This window comes from Melospiza georgiana, chromosome 17 (genome assembly GCF_028018845.1).
Source record: "Melospiza georgiana isolate bMelGeo1 chromosome 17, bMelGeo1.pri, whole genome shotgun sequence".
In the NCBI taxonomy this organism is placed as follows: Eukaryota; Metazoa; Chordata; class Aves; order Passeriformes; family Passerellidae; genus Melospiza; species Melospiza georgiana.
The window spans coordinates 12,083,606-12,098,567 of record NC_080446.1 but is presented as its reverse complement, the minus strand read 5'-3'; the positions used below and the strand labels follow the sequence as shown (position 1 = coordinate 12,098,567).

Below are 14,962 nucleotides of genomic sequence, written 5' to 3'. Positions count from 1 at the left end.
AAGGCATCAAAGCAGTGCCTGAATCCGTGCACAGAGTCCTGCAGTGCTGCCAGCCTCCTGCACTGGAACTGAGCTTCCAGTGTGCTGTTCCCTGTCTCAGGCAGATCTGAGGTGGATCCAAGACACAGGAGCTGAAGCAGCCTGGCTCCCTGGGAGGGCACTGAGTCCCCTGGGGCTGTCCCTAACCTCCCAGAGGAGCCGTGGGTACCAGATGTCTCATCCCTGGCAGTGCCCAAGGCCAGGCTGGACAGGGCTGGGAGCAGTCTGGGACAGTGGAAGGTGTCCCTGCCATGGCAGGGGGTGGCATGGGATGGGCTTTAGGGTCCCTTCTACCCCACCCTGTTCTGGGATGCTGTGCTGAGCTGCAGCTCACACCAGGAATGGTCCCTGATTTTGGCACCCTGCAGTTTAACCAGCACAGAGAATTTCAACGTCAGAGCCATTGGCTGAGCTCTCCCTCCACCTGCATCTCTAGTCTTGCATTGATCCACACCAAATCCCTGCTGTTCTTCCCACCTGTGCCCATAAATGAGGGGGTGACCCAGGCAGGGAGAGCAGAAACAAGAGAAGTGATGAATTAACCCTTTAGATGGCAGAAGCGCAACATTTAGAAATCAAAACTAAATCACTTTGCTTTCAGGAGAGGAAGAGGCACAAACAACCCAACACTCATCTCACAGCAGCTACAGACTCAAAGAATGATTTGCATGGGGAAAGACCCCAGAGATCACTCAGTTCCAACCACTCCACCATGGACACAGAGGTTTAGTATCAAGAGTGATGCCTTGAGCAGCTGGAACAGAGGCTGGATGGAGTTCAGAGCAATAAAATGGATATTTATTGAAGAGCCTTCAAAGGCCACACCCTGGCAGTACCTGGATGGCTCCAAGATGGCAGCAAAAGAGAGCTTGGCCATGAGATCTCACATTTTGATAAGTTTTAGTCTATTTGCATACAGGAGTGAACTGCCCAATTAACAGCTTCAAATGATGTAGTTTCATCCTCCTTGCTTGCTTGCCCACCCTCCTCATGTTGTTGATGCTTTGGGCCTGAAGTTTGCAGAGATTGTCCTTGAGTCTCCAGCTAGGATAGAATTGTTTTGTGAAAAGATGCCAGTAACATTAATACAAGGCTAAAAGCTGCACACCAAAACAGAACAGAAAAACTTCAAAGCCAAAGTATTATGTTTCCAAAGCAGGTCCTGCTGCATCACTCAAACTTCACCCAGAGCTGGGTTTGAATTTCAGGCAGAAACAGCATGAGGAAGGTTTGTCAGGAGATGCCTACAGGCTAGCAGTGCCCCAGCTTGTCAGAACCCAGGACATCCCTCTGGCTGTCCTGAGCAGCCAAGGTCCCTGAAGGGGGCTCAGAGACCCTGGCACAGAGCCCAAGATGCCCCTGTGGTTTTGATTATGACCCATGGAGCAAATTACCAACCTTAGATGAAGATCTGCAAACCATGACAGTTAAGTAGAATGATAGTGAATTTATCATGGGGTGAAAAAGTAGATTTTGAAGTTTTTTAGAATGGTGGTTCAGGGGGCAAGATGGAGGGATCTGGGCGTGTCCAGCCTTTCTCCTTCTTCTTCTCTACCTCCATCTTCTGCTGTGATGTTGGCACTTTTAGATTGGTTTAGAGTAGAAGCTCACTGTCTAACATAGGTGATGGGTATTGGGAAGTAATTGTAAACATTGTACAGGTAGTTTTTACTATAAAGACATAACACTGCCCTGGGGGCAGGCAGAGTGCCTGGACTGTTTTGCTGAATGGATCTCAGCTAGACAGGAGAAAATATTTTATAGATAAAGAACAACCTTGTAGACCGAGAACTTAAGAGTTCTGACTCCTTCTTCAAGCGCCGGGCTGGGAAAAGAGACTTTCTAACATTTCTCGGAGTCACTCTGAGCAGCGAGAGGCCCCGAGATACCAGCTGCTTCACCCACATCCTCACACACATCCCGGCCATTTCCAGCCCAGGAAACCGCACAGCAGCGGTGTCAGGCACCACGGCCTCTTCCCGGTGCCACCACCTCATTTCTGTGGGAGCATCACAGCGCCCGTCATCTTTATTTTGGGGTTTGACAGCAGCACCTAAAGCGCTGCCCTGCCCGCTCAGCGCCCTCCTGCCATCAGCGAGTTCCAGCCTCCGGAGAGGTACCACAGGAACCTCCCGCTTCTCTGCGAGCAGTCCCGGTGATAATTCCCGCAATGAGGGCCCCTCAGCCCGGCCGAGGTGGCAGCGACACCCCAAAATCCACCGGCGCATCCCCGCTCCGCCCGCCAGCCCCGTCCCGTCCCGTCCCGCACCGCCCCGGACGCGGCCCCGCAGCGCGGAGCGCTTCCGCCAGCGCGTGCGTCGAGCGCTCGCCGCTCCCATTGGCTGGAGGGGGCGGCGGGGCGGGGCAGAGAGAAGCGGAGAGCCCTTCCATTGGCTGGAGTGGGAGGAGGGGTGGGGTCAGAGCTGAGGCTGCAGTGAGGGCGCTCGGGAGGGAGCGGGAGGCGAGTCCCGGTGCGGGACGCTGGTCCCGGTGCGGGACGCGGCCATGGGGGCTCCCGGCACGGCCGTGCGGCGTTTCCTCGGCCCGCTGCTGTGCCTCCTGGCGCTGCGGCTCCCGGCGAGCAGCGGCGCGGCCGCCCGCGGGCTGGACGTGGCTTCCTACCGGTGAGTACGGAGCGGGCGGTGCGGGGCCCAGGCGGGCCCGGGCTGAGCGCGCCTGCTTGTGCCGCAGGGAGCGGGTGCGGGCCATGTTCTACCACGCCTACGAGCACTACCTGGAGAGCGCCTTCCCTTACGACGAGCTGCGGCCGCTGACCTGCGACGGCCAGGACACCTGGGGCAGGTAAGGGCTGCTCCCGGCGTGGGATAGGGATGGGCCGCCCCCCTCTGCCGGGTCTCACCTCGCTTCTGTCCTCCGCAGCTTCTCCCTGACTCTGATCGATGCTCTGGACACGCTGCTGGTGAGTAGGCACCAGCCCTGAGAGCCCGCAGCCTGCTCAAGGTCTCTGTGTGCCACCTGTACACACCTGGATTTTATGTGGTTGGTGCCAAAAGTCAGTTATTCATTGACCTGAGAACTTTCCATTTCCCTTTGCATCACCCCTTGGGGAGAGTGGCAGAGCGCCCCTTTGCTGACAGCCTCTGATGTCAAGTTCTGAAATGTGTGAAAAAAGATTTCTGAAAGATGGAACTGTCAATTTTTAGTAATGTGAAAAATGCCCATCACTTGTTTTTAACAGTTCAATAGTAATAAAATGGTTATAAAAATAATAATACAATTAGAGTAATAATAATTTGGACAATTTGAATTAGGTCAATATGAGACAATTGAGACAAAGAGTTACGGACATCTGGGTATTTTTTTCTGGGCAGTACAAGCCCCCTTAACAGAGGATTAACCCTTAAAAGCCACAGCCTGTTGCATATTCATACACCTCATACATGATTCATAAATTCCATTCAAACGCAGGATTCTGTCTGGTCAGTGTCAGCTTCTTCCTCTGAATCCTGACAGCGCCTTCGATGCAGGAAGAAGTTCATTTCTTCTGATAATGGAGCAATAAATTCTTTTTCTCTGAAAGATTCAGGTGTCCTGTGGCTGCTATTTCGCTGCAAATCCTTTCTTTAAAAAAAGTATCCTACATAGCATAGTTTCTATTTTAACATTTTTTATAACCTAAAACTATATTTAACACACTACTTAAGAGAATTAACACAGCATTGCTTTCTAACGCAACACATATAATATTTATTTTAACGTTTGCGAAAAGCCAATCATAAAATAGGCATTTTTCACTGTAATACCTGTAGTTAATGATGTCACCAAATAGTAAAACCAACTAAAATCAGCCCCAAATATTGAGCTGCTCTTTGTTTTTCCATGAACTCTAAGCCTGATTCTCTGTTTCCCTGCAGATCTTGGGAAATGTTTCAGAGTTCCAGCGAGTTGTCAACGTGCTGCAGGAGGGGGTGGACTTTGATATCGATGTCAATGCATCTGTCTTTGAAACAAACATTCGAGGTGAGGTGGGGTATTCTGGGGGTCTGTGTTGGATTTCCTTCCTGTATGAGTCTCAGAGGAGGTGGTCAGAGGGAATTTGGGATGCAGAGTGAGAGGACCCATAAACAGAGAGAAAAACCCCAAACAAACGTCACTTCCTTTCAGTTTTTGCACATCCCTTTTTGCTTCCTGTCTCAACACAAGCAGATGTGGCACTTTCAGTATTCTGCTGTGAGCTTTGGAATAAATATATTTTTTACTGCAGGAATACAGATTTTATCCTGTTGTTTTTGTATACTGTTTTAAAGTATAGATTATCAATTTCTGGGAATTTTTTTTTTTTCCTTCAAAATCACAAAGGCTTTTGGAGTCTTGCACCTTGAATGCCTGACTGCTTCAGTGCCATCTAGCTAAATAACACAGTGTTTTTTAAAAAACAGTGGGGTTTTTATATGTATTTTAAAAAACAGTGTTTATTATAACTGTTAGTTACGCTTCTGTTGTTTGTCCTGTCAAATATTGCTGTGCCAATTTTTGCAGCAGTGTAATTTCTCTGTGGTTGTTATGTGACCATAGTGAAATACCTAATATTAGCTAATATAGCTGTATTAGCCATATAAGTAATTGCTGTATATAGCTAATAACTCACAGCTGCTGTCACATGGAAATTCTTGACTCTTTGTAGAAAAAAGAAATATGTCATAGAATCTGAGAGTGGTTTGGGTGGAAAGGACCTTAAAAGATCATCTATTCCACCCCCCTGGGGTAGGGACACCTTCCACTGTCCCAGGGTGCTCCCAGCCCTGTCCAGCCTGGCCTTGGGCACTGCCAGGGATCCAGGGGCAGCCACAGCTTCTCTGGGCATCCTGTGCCAGGGCCTCAGCACCTTCACAGACAGAATTTATTCCCAATATCCCACCTAACCCTTCCCTCTGTCAGTTTAAAGCCATCACCCCTTACCCTGTCACTCCACATGTTTCTACTGCCCAGCAAGAAACAAATCACTCTTCTCTTCCCTAAACTCCTTCCTCCCCACATGGTGTAATGGATTCTGCTGTGTCCTTGCAGTGGTGGGAGGGCTCCTCTCTGCTCACCTGCTCTCCAGGAAGGCTGGAGTTGAAGTGGAAGCAGGCTGGCCGTGCTCAGGACCCCTCCTGAGGATGGCTGAGGAAGCAGCTCGCAAACTGCTGCCAGGTGAGCCCCTGTCTGTGTGTGATTGTGCTGGGGAGCAGGAGCTGCCTGTGCTGGGAGATGGCACTGTGGATGTGCCAGCTCAAAAACCAGTCCTGTGGTCCCTGGGCTCCAAGCTCAGTGCTCCAGGGTAATTTGTGAGGATGATGATGTTGTATGTGTGCATGCCAAGTGCTGCGTGTGCTTAACGCATCAGTGTGCTTGTTGGGGGGAAATATATTTAATATAAATAATAAATAAAGGTGTGAGACAGCAGCTTGTAAAGACAAGAGGATGCTGCCTCATGTGCTCTTTGTGGGCTGTGTGCCCTCATGGCATGGCAGTGTTCCCTTGTGTGCACCCATGGGCTGATCACAGCCTCACTGTCTGCACTTTGCTGGCCAGTGTGATCAGTGACCACCTTGTGCTGTAAAAACATGTGGGGGTGCAATCTGCTGCTCTGGCAAGGTGCAAGAGATGCCCAGGACCTTCCCAGGACTGTGTGTCCTGTGGTGTTGTGAGGTCCCCAGGATGAGGTGAGAGACGAGAATTTGACTATGTTATCAGGAGGCTGATGTATCATATCGTATCATATACATTTCCTTATAACATTTCCTTATAACATTTCCTTATAACATTTCCTTATAACATTTCCTTATAACATTTCCTTATAACATTTCCTTATAACATTTCCTTATAACATTTCCTTATAACATTTCCTTATAACATTTCCTTATAACATTTCCTTATAACATTTCCTTATAACATTTCCTTATAACATTTCCTTATAACATTTCCTTATAACATTTCCTTATAACATTTCCTTATAACATTTCCTTATAACATTTCCTTATAACATTTCCTTATAACATTTCCTTATAACATTTCCTTATAACATTTCCTTATAACATTTCCTTATAACATTTCCTTATAACATTTCCTTATAACATTTCCTTATAACATTTCCTTATAACATTTCCTTATAACATTTCCTTATAAATATTTTTTTATTTTCTTATATTTTGTTTTCTTATATTTTCTTATATTTTTTTTATATTTTCTGTATTTTCTTACGTATTTTTTATTTTCTATATTTTCTTACGTATTTTTTATTTTCTATATTTTCTTACGTATTTTTTTATCTGCTCTATATTTTGTTATATATATTTTTATCTGCTCTATATTTTCTCATATATATATTTTCTATGCTCTATATTTTCTTATATATATATTTTCTATGCTCTACAGTTTGTTTATTATATTTTATATTTTTATATATTTTATATATTATATGGTATACTAAAACTATATTAGAGAAAGGATACATCAGAAGGCTTTACAAGAATGAGAATGAAAGCTCCTGACTCCTCAGAGTCCAACACAGCTGATGGTGATTGGTCATTAATTAAAAACAATTCACATGGAACCAATCAAAGATGCACCTGTTGGTAAATTATCTCCAGACCACATTCCCAAGCAAGATCAGATAATTATTGTTTTCATTCTTTTCTGAGGCTTCTCAGCTTCCCAGGAGAAGAAATCCTGGTGAAGGGATTTTTCTGAAAATATCATGCTGACAGTGTGTACCTTGGCATACCCTCTCTGACCCACCCAGGACCACACTCAAGTTCTCATTTTGTTCTCTGCAGTTACTCCAGCCCCCCTCCCTGCCCGTGTGCAGTGGGATGTGAGGCACATGTTTGCTTCAGAGTCTGTAGAACACAACACTGAGCATTTCTGTGGCCCCAAAATCCTGTGTTCCAGCTTTCCAGACCCCAACTGGGATGCCCTATGGCACAGTGAACCTGCTGCATGGAGTAAACCCTGGGGAGACCCCAGTCACCTGTACTGCTGGAATTGGCACCTTTATAGTGGAGTTTGCCACCTTGAGCCACCTCACTGGTGACCCCGTGTTCGAGGACGTTGCCAGGAAGGCTTTGAAGGCACTGTGGAAAAATCGCTCGGATATTGGGCTGGTGAGTGAGCAAAGGACTGGGGGTGTGCTGGGCTGCTTTTTCTGTAGCTTTGTGGATGCAATTCTAGGCATGAAAAAGCACCAACAGAGAGGAGATGGAGTTGGATAAATACCCACAGTGCTCCTAACTGGGCTGAAGGCTCGTGTTTGCCATTGTTGCTGAACACCTGCAGCATCCACGTCCCTGCTTCACTGCAGCAGCCCAACATTATCCATTGTTCTGGCCCACACCAGATGTGGCTGGGACACAAATGCCAACTGCTGGGAGCTGCAGCTCTTGTGACAGCAGCTGGAGCAGATTAATGAAAGGTCTGTCTGATGCCTGGAGGGACAAAGGCCTAGGGAAGAGAACAAGAGTAAAGTGCACTGAGATATTAGCAGCCTGTACAGCTCTGGGGTTCAGGAATACCCAGAGCTGGGAGTATTATCTCTGTTTTCACTGTCTCCTGCTCTTTTCTGTTGCTGCTTTTTTAACCTCTGTGAAGTGTTGGTGTTGCATATGTGAACTGAAAGAGATTTATTTATACCCTGTGTTTATTGCCACGGAGAAATGGTTCCCTTTGTTTGCTTTGGGATTTATTTATTTTTGATTTATACCCCAAATCCTTGATCATTGCTGGCTTTTTTCACATTTGCTAAGAAAGACATGATTGTGTATTTAATCCTCCATCAGCTGGGTTTCTTCACAGGCTGAAGAGTGCCAGCATATATTTAAATATTAACATGGCAGCTCTTGTGCCTTTGACATTCTTGGCCTCTGTATCTGCACCTCTCCATCCTTCTCTATTCATTTGTAAGATCAGAATTAGGACCAGACATTTCATGTTGAAATTGTGCATTTTTACAGTAGCATTATAATGTGTTGTTTTAGCCAGTGAAGCGTTGATATTGGAAGCATAAAATGTTTATTAGATATATAAAATACATTATCACCATGGAAATTGTATTTTCTACAGTTTGCATATAAGCATAACAGTTATATTGTCCTGTAATGGAAAAAATGCTAGTTGGAATGGACATTGTATGTCTGAAAGAAGGACCAGGACTTCTTGTGTCACTTTAAGCCCCTCTCTCCTTTTCTCCTTCCAGGTGGGGAACCACATTGATGTGATCACTGCCAAGTGGGTGGCCCAGGATGCTGGCATTGGGGCAGGGGTGGACTCCTACTTTGAGTACCTGGTTAAAGGAGCCATCCTCCTGCAGGACAAGGAGCTGATGTCCATGTTTTTAGGTGAGTGGTTGTTGTCTGTGGGAAGGAGGAGATGAAGGATCTATTGGGGCACATTCAAGACTGTTCTGAAGGCTTTGCTGTAATTCTTTTGAACAGTCTGTGATAACAAAGTTACCAAAGTGAGCATCCTGGGAAGTCATTGAACGTGGCTCAAGTGAAAAAGGGGCTTCTCTCATTCTTAAAAATAAGCTTTTGGTTTTTTTTTCTTGTTTTTTTTTTCTTTTTGTTACAGATGGCTTACCTACCCATCTGTTTCTTTACAGAATATAACAAAGCTATCAAGAATTACACCAAGTTTGATGACTGGTACCTGTGGGTTCAGATGTACAAAGGAACAGTGTCCATGCCTGTGTTCCAGTCTCTGGAAGCCTATTGGCCAGGCCTGCAGGTAAGAGCTGTCATACCAGCAGCATCTGGTGATTCTCTGCATGTGTCAGGGGCTGGTCTTCAAGAAAAGAGTTACAAATGTCATCTTATCTGTGCAGGTTTAAAAGTTTGGTTTGTTCTCTGGTGAAATTTGCAGTAGCCTGAGCCTGTAGAAGGTGATGTTGAAGAAAATGTACAGTCTCTCATTCAGCATGATGGGGCACTTCTGTGGTAGCCAGCTCCAAATGAGAATGTGAGGAAAAAGAAACACGCACCTCTTTTTCTATCATCTTGCAAATGTTTCATTTGTGTGAATATTTTCCCATCAAGAGCTTTGCTTTCTCATCAGTCTTGTTTGGACTGAGTCCTTGTTTCCCTAACTGAGAGATTGGATGCTGTGATTGACTAAACATTTGACTGAAGAAACACAGCCTTCTTTAAAAAGCATCAGAGTCTTCATATGATTTCAGGTGTGGGAATGTGATCCACCAGAAAAGCAGCTTTTAATTCTTAGCTGTTCTTAAGGCATCATGCCCAGTATCAGTTACCCCACTCAGACCTGCTGAAATATCCATTTCTGTCACTGGGTATTTCCTTGCCTAGAGCAGTGCTATTGCATCAGTTCCTGTAGCCATTATATTTTCTGAAAAATCCCTTTGCCAGGATTTTTCTCCTAAGAAGCCTCAGAGGAAAAGAAAAACAATAATTATCTGCTGCTGTGGAATGCAAAAGGTGTCTCTTCGATTGGTCTCATGTGGTTGTTTCTAATTCATGGCAAATCACAGTCAGCTGGCTCAGACTCTCTGAGAGTCGTGAGCTTTTGTTATCATTCCATTCCTTCCCGTGCTAGCCTTCTGATGAAATCCCTTCTTCTTTCAGTATAGTTTTAATATATCATTTTCTTTTAATATTATATATATCATAAAATAATAAATCAGCCTTCTGAAACATGGAGTCAGATCCTCATCTCTTCCCTCATCCTGGGACCCCTGTGAACACCACCACATTTGGTGACCCTGAGTGAAGAAAAATTCCACAAATTCCTGTGCTGGTGTTTCACTGCCGTGTTTCTTTGCTGTTTCCTGTCTCCAGAGCCTGATTGGGGATGTGGACAATGCCATGCGCACCTTCCTCAACTATTACACGGTCTGGAAGCAGTTTGGGGGCCTGCCTGAGTTCTACAACATTCCCCAGGGATACACAGTGGACAAGAGGGAAGGATATCCACTCAGGCCTGGTAAAAAAACTGAAATTAAAAGGGGCATGAACTCTTGCTTTAGCTCTGGTTGGGAGATCAACTGTTTGCAGCACCACAGTTTCCTCCCCACTTTTGTTCTGACTCAGTTCCTGCCAGGATTTGAGCTGGGATTTCCAGAGTTAAAGCTGCAGATTTTGTTTTCCCCCATTCACAAAGACAGGAAGGAAACAGGAAGCAAACTATAGTGTTACTGTTGAAAGGTGGCCTGGTAATGAATTTTGTTCACAGTGTGGGATTTGACATGTTTAAGTGTTACATTGTCTGGCATGGGGTGCTTCAGTCACATGAAATGTTAAAGGGACTGCTTATGTCCTTTAAATTTGGGAAGTGAAAGTCAGTGTGAATAGACTGTTCCAGTTCTGCATCTAGGAGGGATTCTGTGTTGTCTGTGATACTGTAAGGAAATTATCTCTCTTTTTTTCTCATTTTTTACAACTCTGACCAAAAATAAAAAATTAAACTGATTAGTGGGTCCATAAATGTAAATGAGAATAAAGAACTTCCTTTTGGTCTGAGTGTTCAGGTGACACCCACACTGGACAAATTACCAAAAATACTCATCAGCCCTAATTATCAAAGGTGTTCATGTATAAACACCTGTTCCTTTAGTAAGTAAACACAGATGGTGCCTATGTTGTCTGCATAGAGTATTTCCACTCTATTGTTTAAAAACTCTATTTTGAGGATTGAATTTCTTGTTTGGAATCCTTTCCAGAAGCATTTTTTGTTAACTTTGACAACTGAGTATTAATCTTTTTGTCTCCTGCTTCTCTCCCACTTGCTGAGTGTGGGAGGGAGCATTAGTGACATTTACCTGAGCTAGTTAGGGGGAATTTCTTTGTAGCACATCCTTAGGAAAAGGAAAATCTGTGCTTGGAGCCAGGCAAGCCAGGCTGTTCACCTGATTATGCTGAAGTATTTTTAAATTAGTTCAAGGAATAGCTCATCTTCTGTGTGTGTGTGTGTGGTTTGATAATCTTTGTGCTGGCAATGTTTGGGTGCTTTGCAGAGCTGATTGAGAGTGCCATGTATCTGTACCGTGCCACGAGAGACCCCACACTGCTGGAGCTGGGGAGAGATGCTGTGGAGTCCATAGAGAAGATCAGCAAGGTGGACTGTGGCTTTGCAACTGTGAGTGCTAAATCATCTGCCATGGCAGCTGAAGGGCTGCTAAAAATCAGCTTTCAGAAGGTGTTCTCATGAGTGATTATTGGAAAAGGCTCCCAATATTCCCAGTTAGATTGTGCCTGGGCCAGTCTGACCCTCGCTGCTGGGCCAAAGGCAGCAACTGCGGTGTGTCACCCCAGAGATACCTTGGCTTGCTGGAGGTTGCAGCTGGGCACTGAACAAGTCCAGGCTTGTTAGGAACCCCGTTTACCTCAGGAGAAAGGCTTCAGGCCATGGTGAAGAGAAAAAGGAGAGGATTCTGCTGGAGGGTTTAATGTCCAGAGGTTTATTCCATGGTTACAGAGGTCTGAACGTGAGCAACTGCTCCAACAGAGTCCGGCCGCATGGTCTGATCACCTTTTTAAGCTCAGGGACAGGGGGAGGGGAGGTACAGGTGAGCCACCAACCAGGTGAGAGGGGCAGGGTCTCAGGGGAAGATGACACCCAGTCAGGCCAATGACCTCTGGGCACAGGGGCATCCTTTGAACTTGACCAACCACACGACGCCTTGCCGGAATGTTCAGCCTGATTGACAGGACTCACTCAGCATAGGGGGAAGGGAGAGAGGTACAGGCACACCTGGGGAAATGACCTGGAAGGCCAAAATGGGACATTACAGCACACCACAACAAGTGATGTTTTGTCATGGATTGAAGCTATCATTTTGGGCCAAACATGACTCTTTTCCAACAAGCCCCTTGTATTTCTCTCTGAAGCTGCTCTGGTAATTGCTGGTCATGTTTCTGGTTGTAGCTTCCTCACAGGGGGCCAAATTCTATCATGGGCTGTTGTCCCAGAGCCCAAAACGTGGGAAAGCACCAGAAGCTTCTCCTGCATTTCTAGCAGGTGTTGCAGCTGAGCAGGAGGAATCTTGTGCAGGCTCCTCCTGCCAGGTGTGTGATCCTGCTTTCCCACTATGCCTGAAAATCTGGTCAAACACATGAGAAGTACAGTGAATGATTTTTATGAAGTTATTTAATAGAGGATTTCAAACATGCTATCAAGATCTATTTTACAAAAAATTCCTTAAAAATATTGGGAGTAAGTAGGTAAAAGCCTTAGGATTTTTTCTTTAGTGGGGAAATGATGGGAATCTCTTCTACTTGCCCAGACTGAACTGAGGATGAGTTTAAATGTTAGGAAGAGATTCTTCACTCTAGGGGTGCTTAGGCCCTGGCACAAGTCGCCCAGAGCAGCTGGGGCTGCCCCTGGATCCCTGGAAGTGTCCAAGGCCAGGTTGGATGGGGCTTGGAGCAGCCTGGGATAGTGGAAGGTGTCCCTGCCATGGCAGGGGATGGAATGAGATGATTTTTAAGGTCTCTTCCAACCCAACCCATTCTATAATAAGATACAGGGTGAGTTGGTGTCATACTGTGCTGTTTAACTGAAATGAATTCCAAGTTGGTTTTATTTTTCTCCCTAAATTCATAACTTACTGAATTCAATGTAACTGTAACCCACTCTGTTCTCTGGTAGATCAAAGACTTGAGGGACCACAGGCTGGATAACCGCATGGAATCCTTCTTCTTGGCTGAAACAATCAAATACCTGTACCTGCTCTTTGACCCTGACAACTTCATCCACAATGATGGCTCAGACTTTGATGTGGTGGTCACACCCTATGGGGAGTGTGTCCTGAATGCTGGAGGGTACATCTTCAACACTGAGGCTCATCCCATCGACCCTGCTGCCCTGCACTGCTGCAGGAAGCGCAGAGAGGAGCAGTGGGAGGTGGAGGACTTGATGAGGGAATTCTACTCACGGAAGAAAACCAAGAAATTCACTTTAAAAAGAGCTCCTGACCATGGTGAAGGGGAAAATGCTAAAGACTCCCAAGATGCCTCTTCAGAGAAAGCTGGAGAGAAGAGAAGCTCTAAGAAAAGCTCATACTCCCTCCTGAGCTGCCCCAGTCAATCCTTTAACTCCAAGCTTGCAGTACTGGGACAGGTCTTCCTAGATAACACCTGATCCTCTTTGCATCACCAGTTTAAATTATTGAACTTGTTTCAGATTCTGGGAATATATTTTTATAGTTTCATAATGGAAAGTGTGGTACCTCACAATGTGAATTCTATTATGAAGTGAAACAACTTCCCTTTAAATTCTGCTACTGCTCCTTTCTAAGCCATGACTCAGATACCAGCTGTTAATGCTGTTGAGCTGCTGATCTCAAAGCAGTTGGTTGCCTGAATATCAAACAGGTGTCCAGGAAAAGAGATCTCCATGTTAAATGTACCTTTTTTATTGCATTTTGTGAGTTTTAGAGGCTTACAGAAAGATACTAGCTTTGTTCTATAAAAGTGAGCCTGAGTTTCTTGTCATAAGGGGAAAAGGAGGGATTACTGTAGCTTCACTACAACTCTCTGTGTGCTCCATCTTTTATTTCTGGCCACTTTATAAACACGTAGTTCATGTTGAAAAATTGCTGCCCAGTGGAGAAAAACTATTTATTTAGAGTTGAAGGCTCAGTTTTGTTGGGCATTAAGGATGGTATGGGGGGAGAGGAGCACTTGGAACATGGGAAAGTGCTCAGTCCCTCTGTTTCAGATCAGTGTGGGTCAGCACCTCCTGCCTGAAAACCACTTTAGTGAATGTCCAGGTAATGTCTGGACAAAAAACTGAGCTGGAGGGTGGACTAGGAAATGTTTGGTTGGTTCCACAGTGTAGCTAGCTTATCTCTTATTTCCCCATTTCCTTCCTCTTTCTAACTTCCCTTTGGTCCCCCCCTTTGGTGTTTCACTGTACCTCAGTGCAGCCACCCAGGGTTGCCCCAGCTGAGCTGAACACGAGCCATGCACAAGGCTTGGGTGCAAGGGAGCTGAGCCCAGGCTGAAATTGCAGCTGTGCTTTGGTGCTGCAGGCAGCTGAGCAGATGTTCATGAACCTCTCAGGGTTCAGCTGATTCACACATCCAAACCTTTAAATACATTATTGGTGTCTTTGCAACAGCTGTGTGCAGTGACCAGGAAAGGAGGAATTAGTGTGGCCAAGGAACAACCAAAAGCAGGGCAAAAAAGTGTTGGAGTTTCTTCAACCCTGCTGCAAAGTGAGGAGGCTGGAGCAAGCTACAATTATTTGAGTGGGCTAGAGGTACAGGAGAAGTAAATCCCTGTGAGCAGGGAAATACTTAAATACAGCTGGACCAGTGCCCACTCTGTGCTGCTGTGTGGTTGCCTTGAGAAAGTAATTTTTTTTGTTGTTTTGACCCATACTAATGCTGTAAAGTTAAATAAAATTTGCATTTTACTCTTTGGGGTAGAAATCCTGTTGCAGTTGTGAATGAGCTATGGTAAGAGACACTTGCAGTGCTGGACAGGTATATTGAAAGGACTGGTAAGCTACAGAGCTTTTGGTTGTGTCCTTCTTTCTCATGGCTGCTGGGACAGTGCAGGAATTCTGCATTGACACAGCCCTTGCAGCCCTTCTGCGACAGGAGCACCCAAAACCAGGCATTGTTAGACAATGATGAAGCTCTTGTGGCTGCTTGTTGTCACCATAGGTTATCTTTTCATTTTCCAGCTGTTCACATCTCAAATGCTCTTCATTGTTTAATCTGCAGAAAACAAACCCCAGGCCTTCTCCCACAGCTTTTCTCAGTGCTGGGTCAGGTCCTGAAACCCAGCATTGTCCTGGCTGTGAGGTGGAGGAAAATAATGGTACAGGGGGTGGATTTCCAACTCATTAGATCCCTCCTGACCAGGGCATTTTGGTACCCTCATGCAGGAACTTCCAGCAGCAGAACTAAAGAGCTGTAGGCTGGGATATGAGGTTGTTCCTCAGCATGGTTGGAGCTGGG

The 14,962-nt window shown here is 45.6% G+C and overlaps 1 protein-coding gene across 1 annotated transcript; it reads left to right on the top strand.

The window, feature by feature from the left end:
* The first annotated feature begins 2,535 nt into the window (after positions 1-2,535).
* Positions 2,536-14,428, top strand: EDEM2 (ER degradation enhancing alpha-mannosidase like protein 2). The gene is made up of 11 exons (XM_058036488.1): positions 2,536-2,663; positions 2,731-2,841; positions 2,920-2,959; positions 3,915-4,020; positions 5,068-5,193; positions 6,934-7,145; positions 8,234-8,375; positions 8,639-8,763; positions 9,834-9,978; positions 11,009-11,130; positions 12,643-14,428. The coding sequence occupies exons 1-11, from the start codon at positions 2,545-2,547 to the stop codon at positions 13,132-13,134; spliced, it is 1,740 nt and encodes a 579-aa protein (XP_057892471.1). The 5' UTR covers positions 2,536-2,544; the 3' UTR covers positions 13,135-14,428.
* The last annotated feature ends 534 nt before the right edge of the window (positions 14,429-14,962 follow it).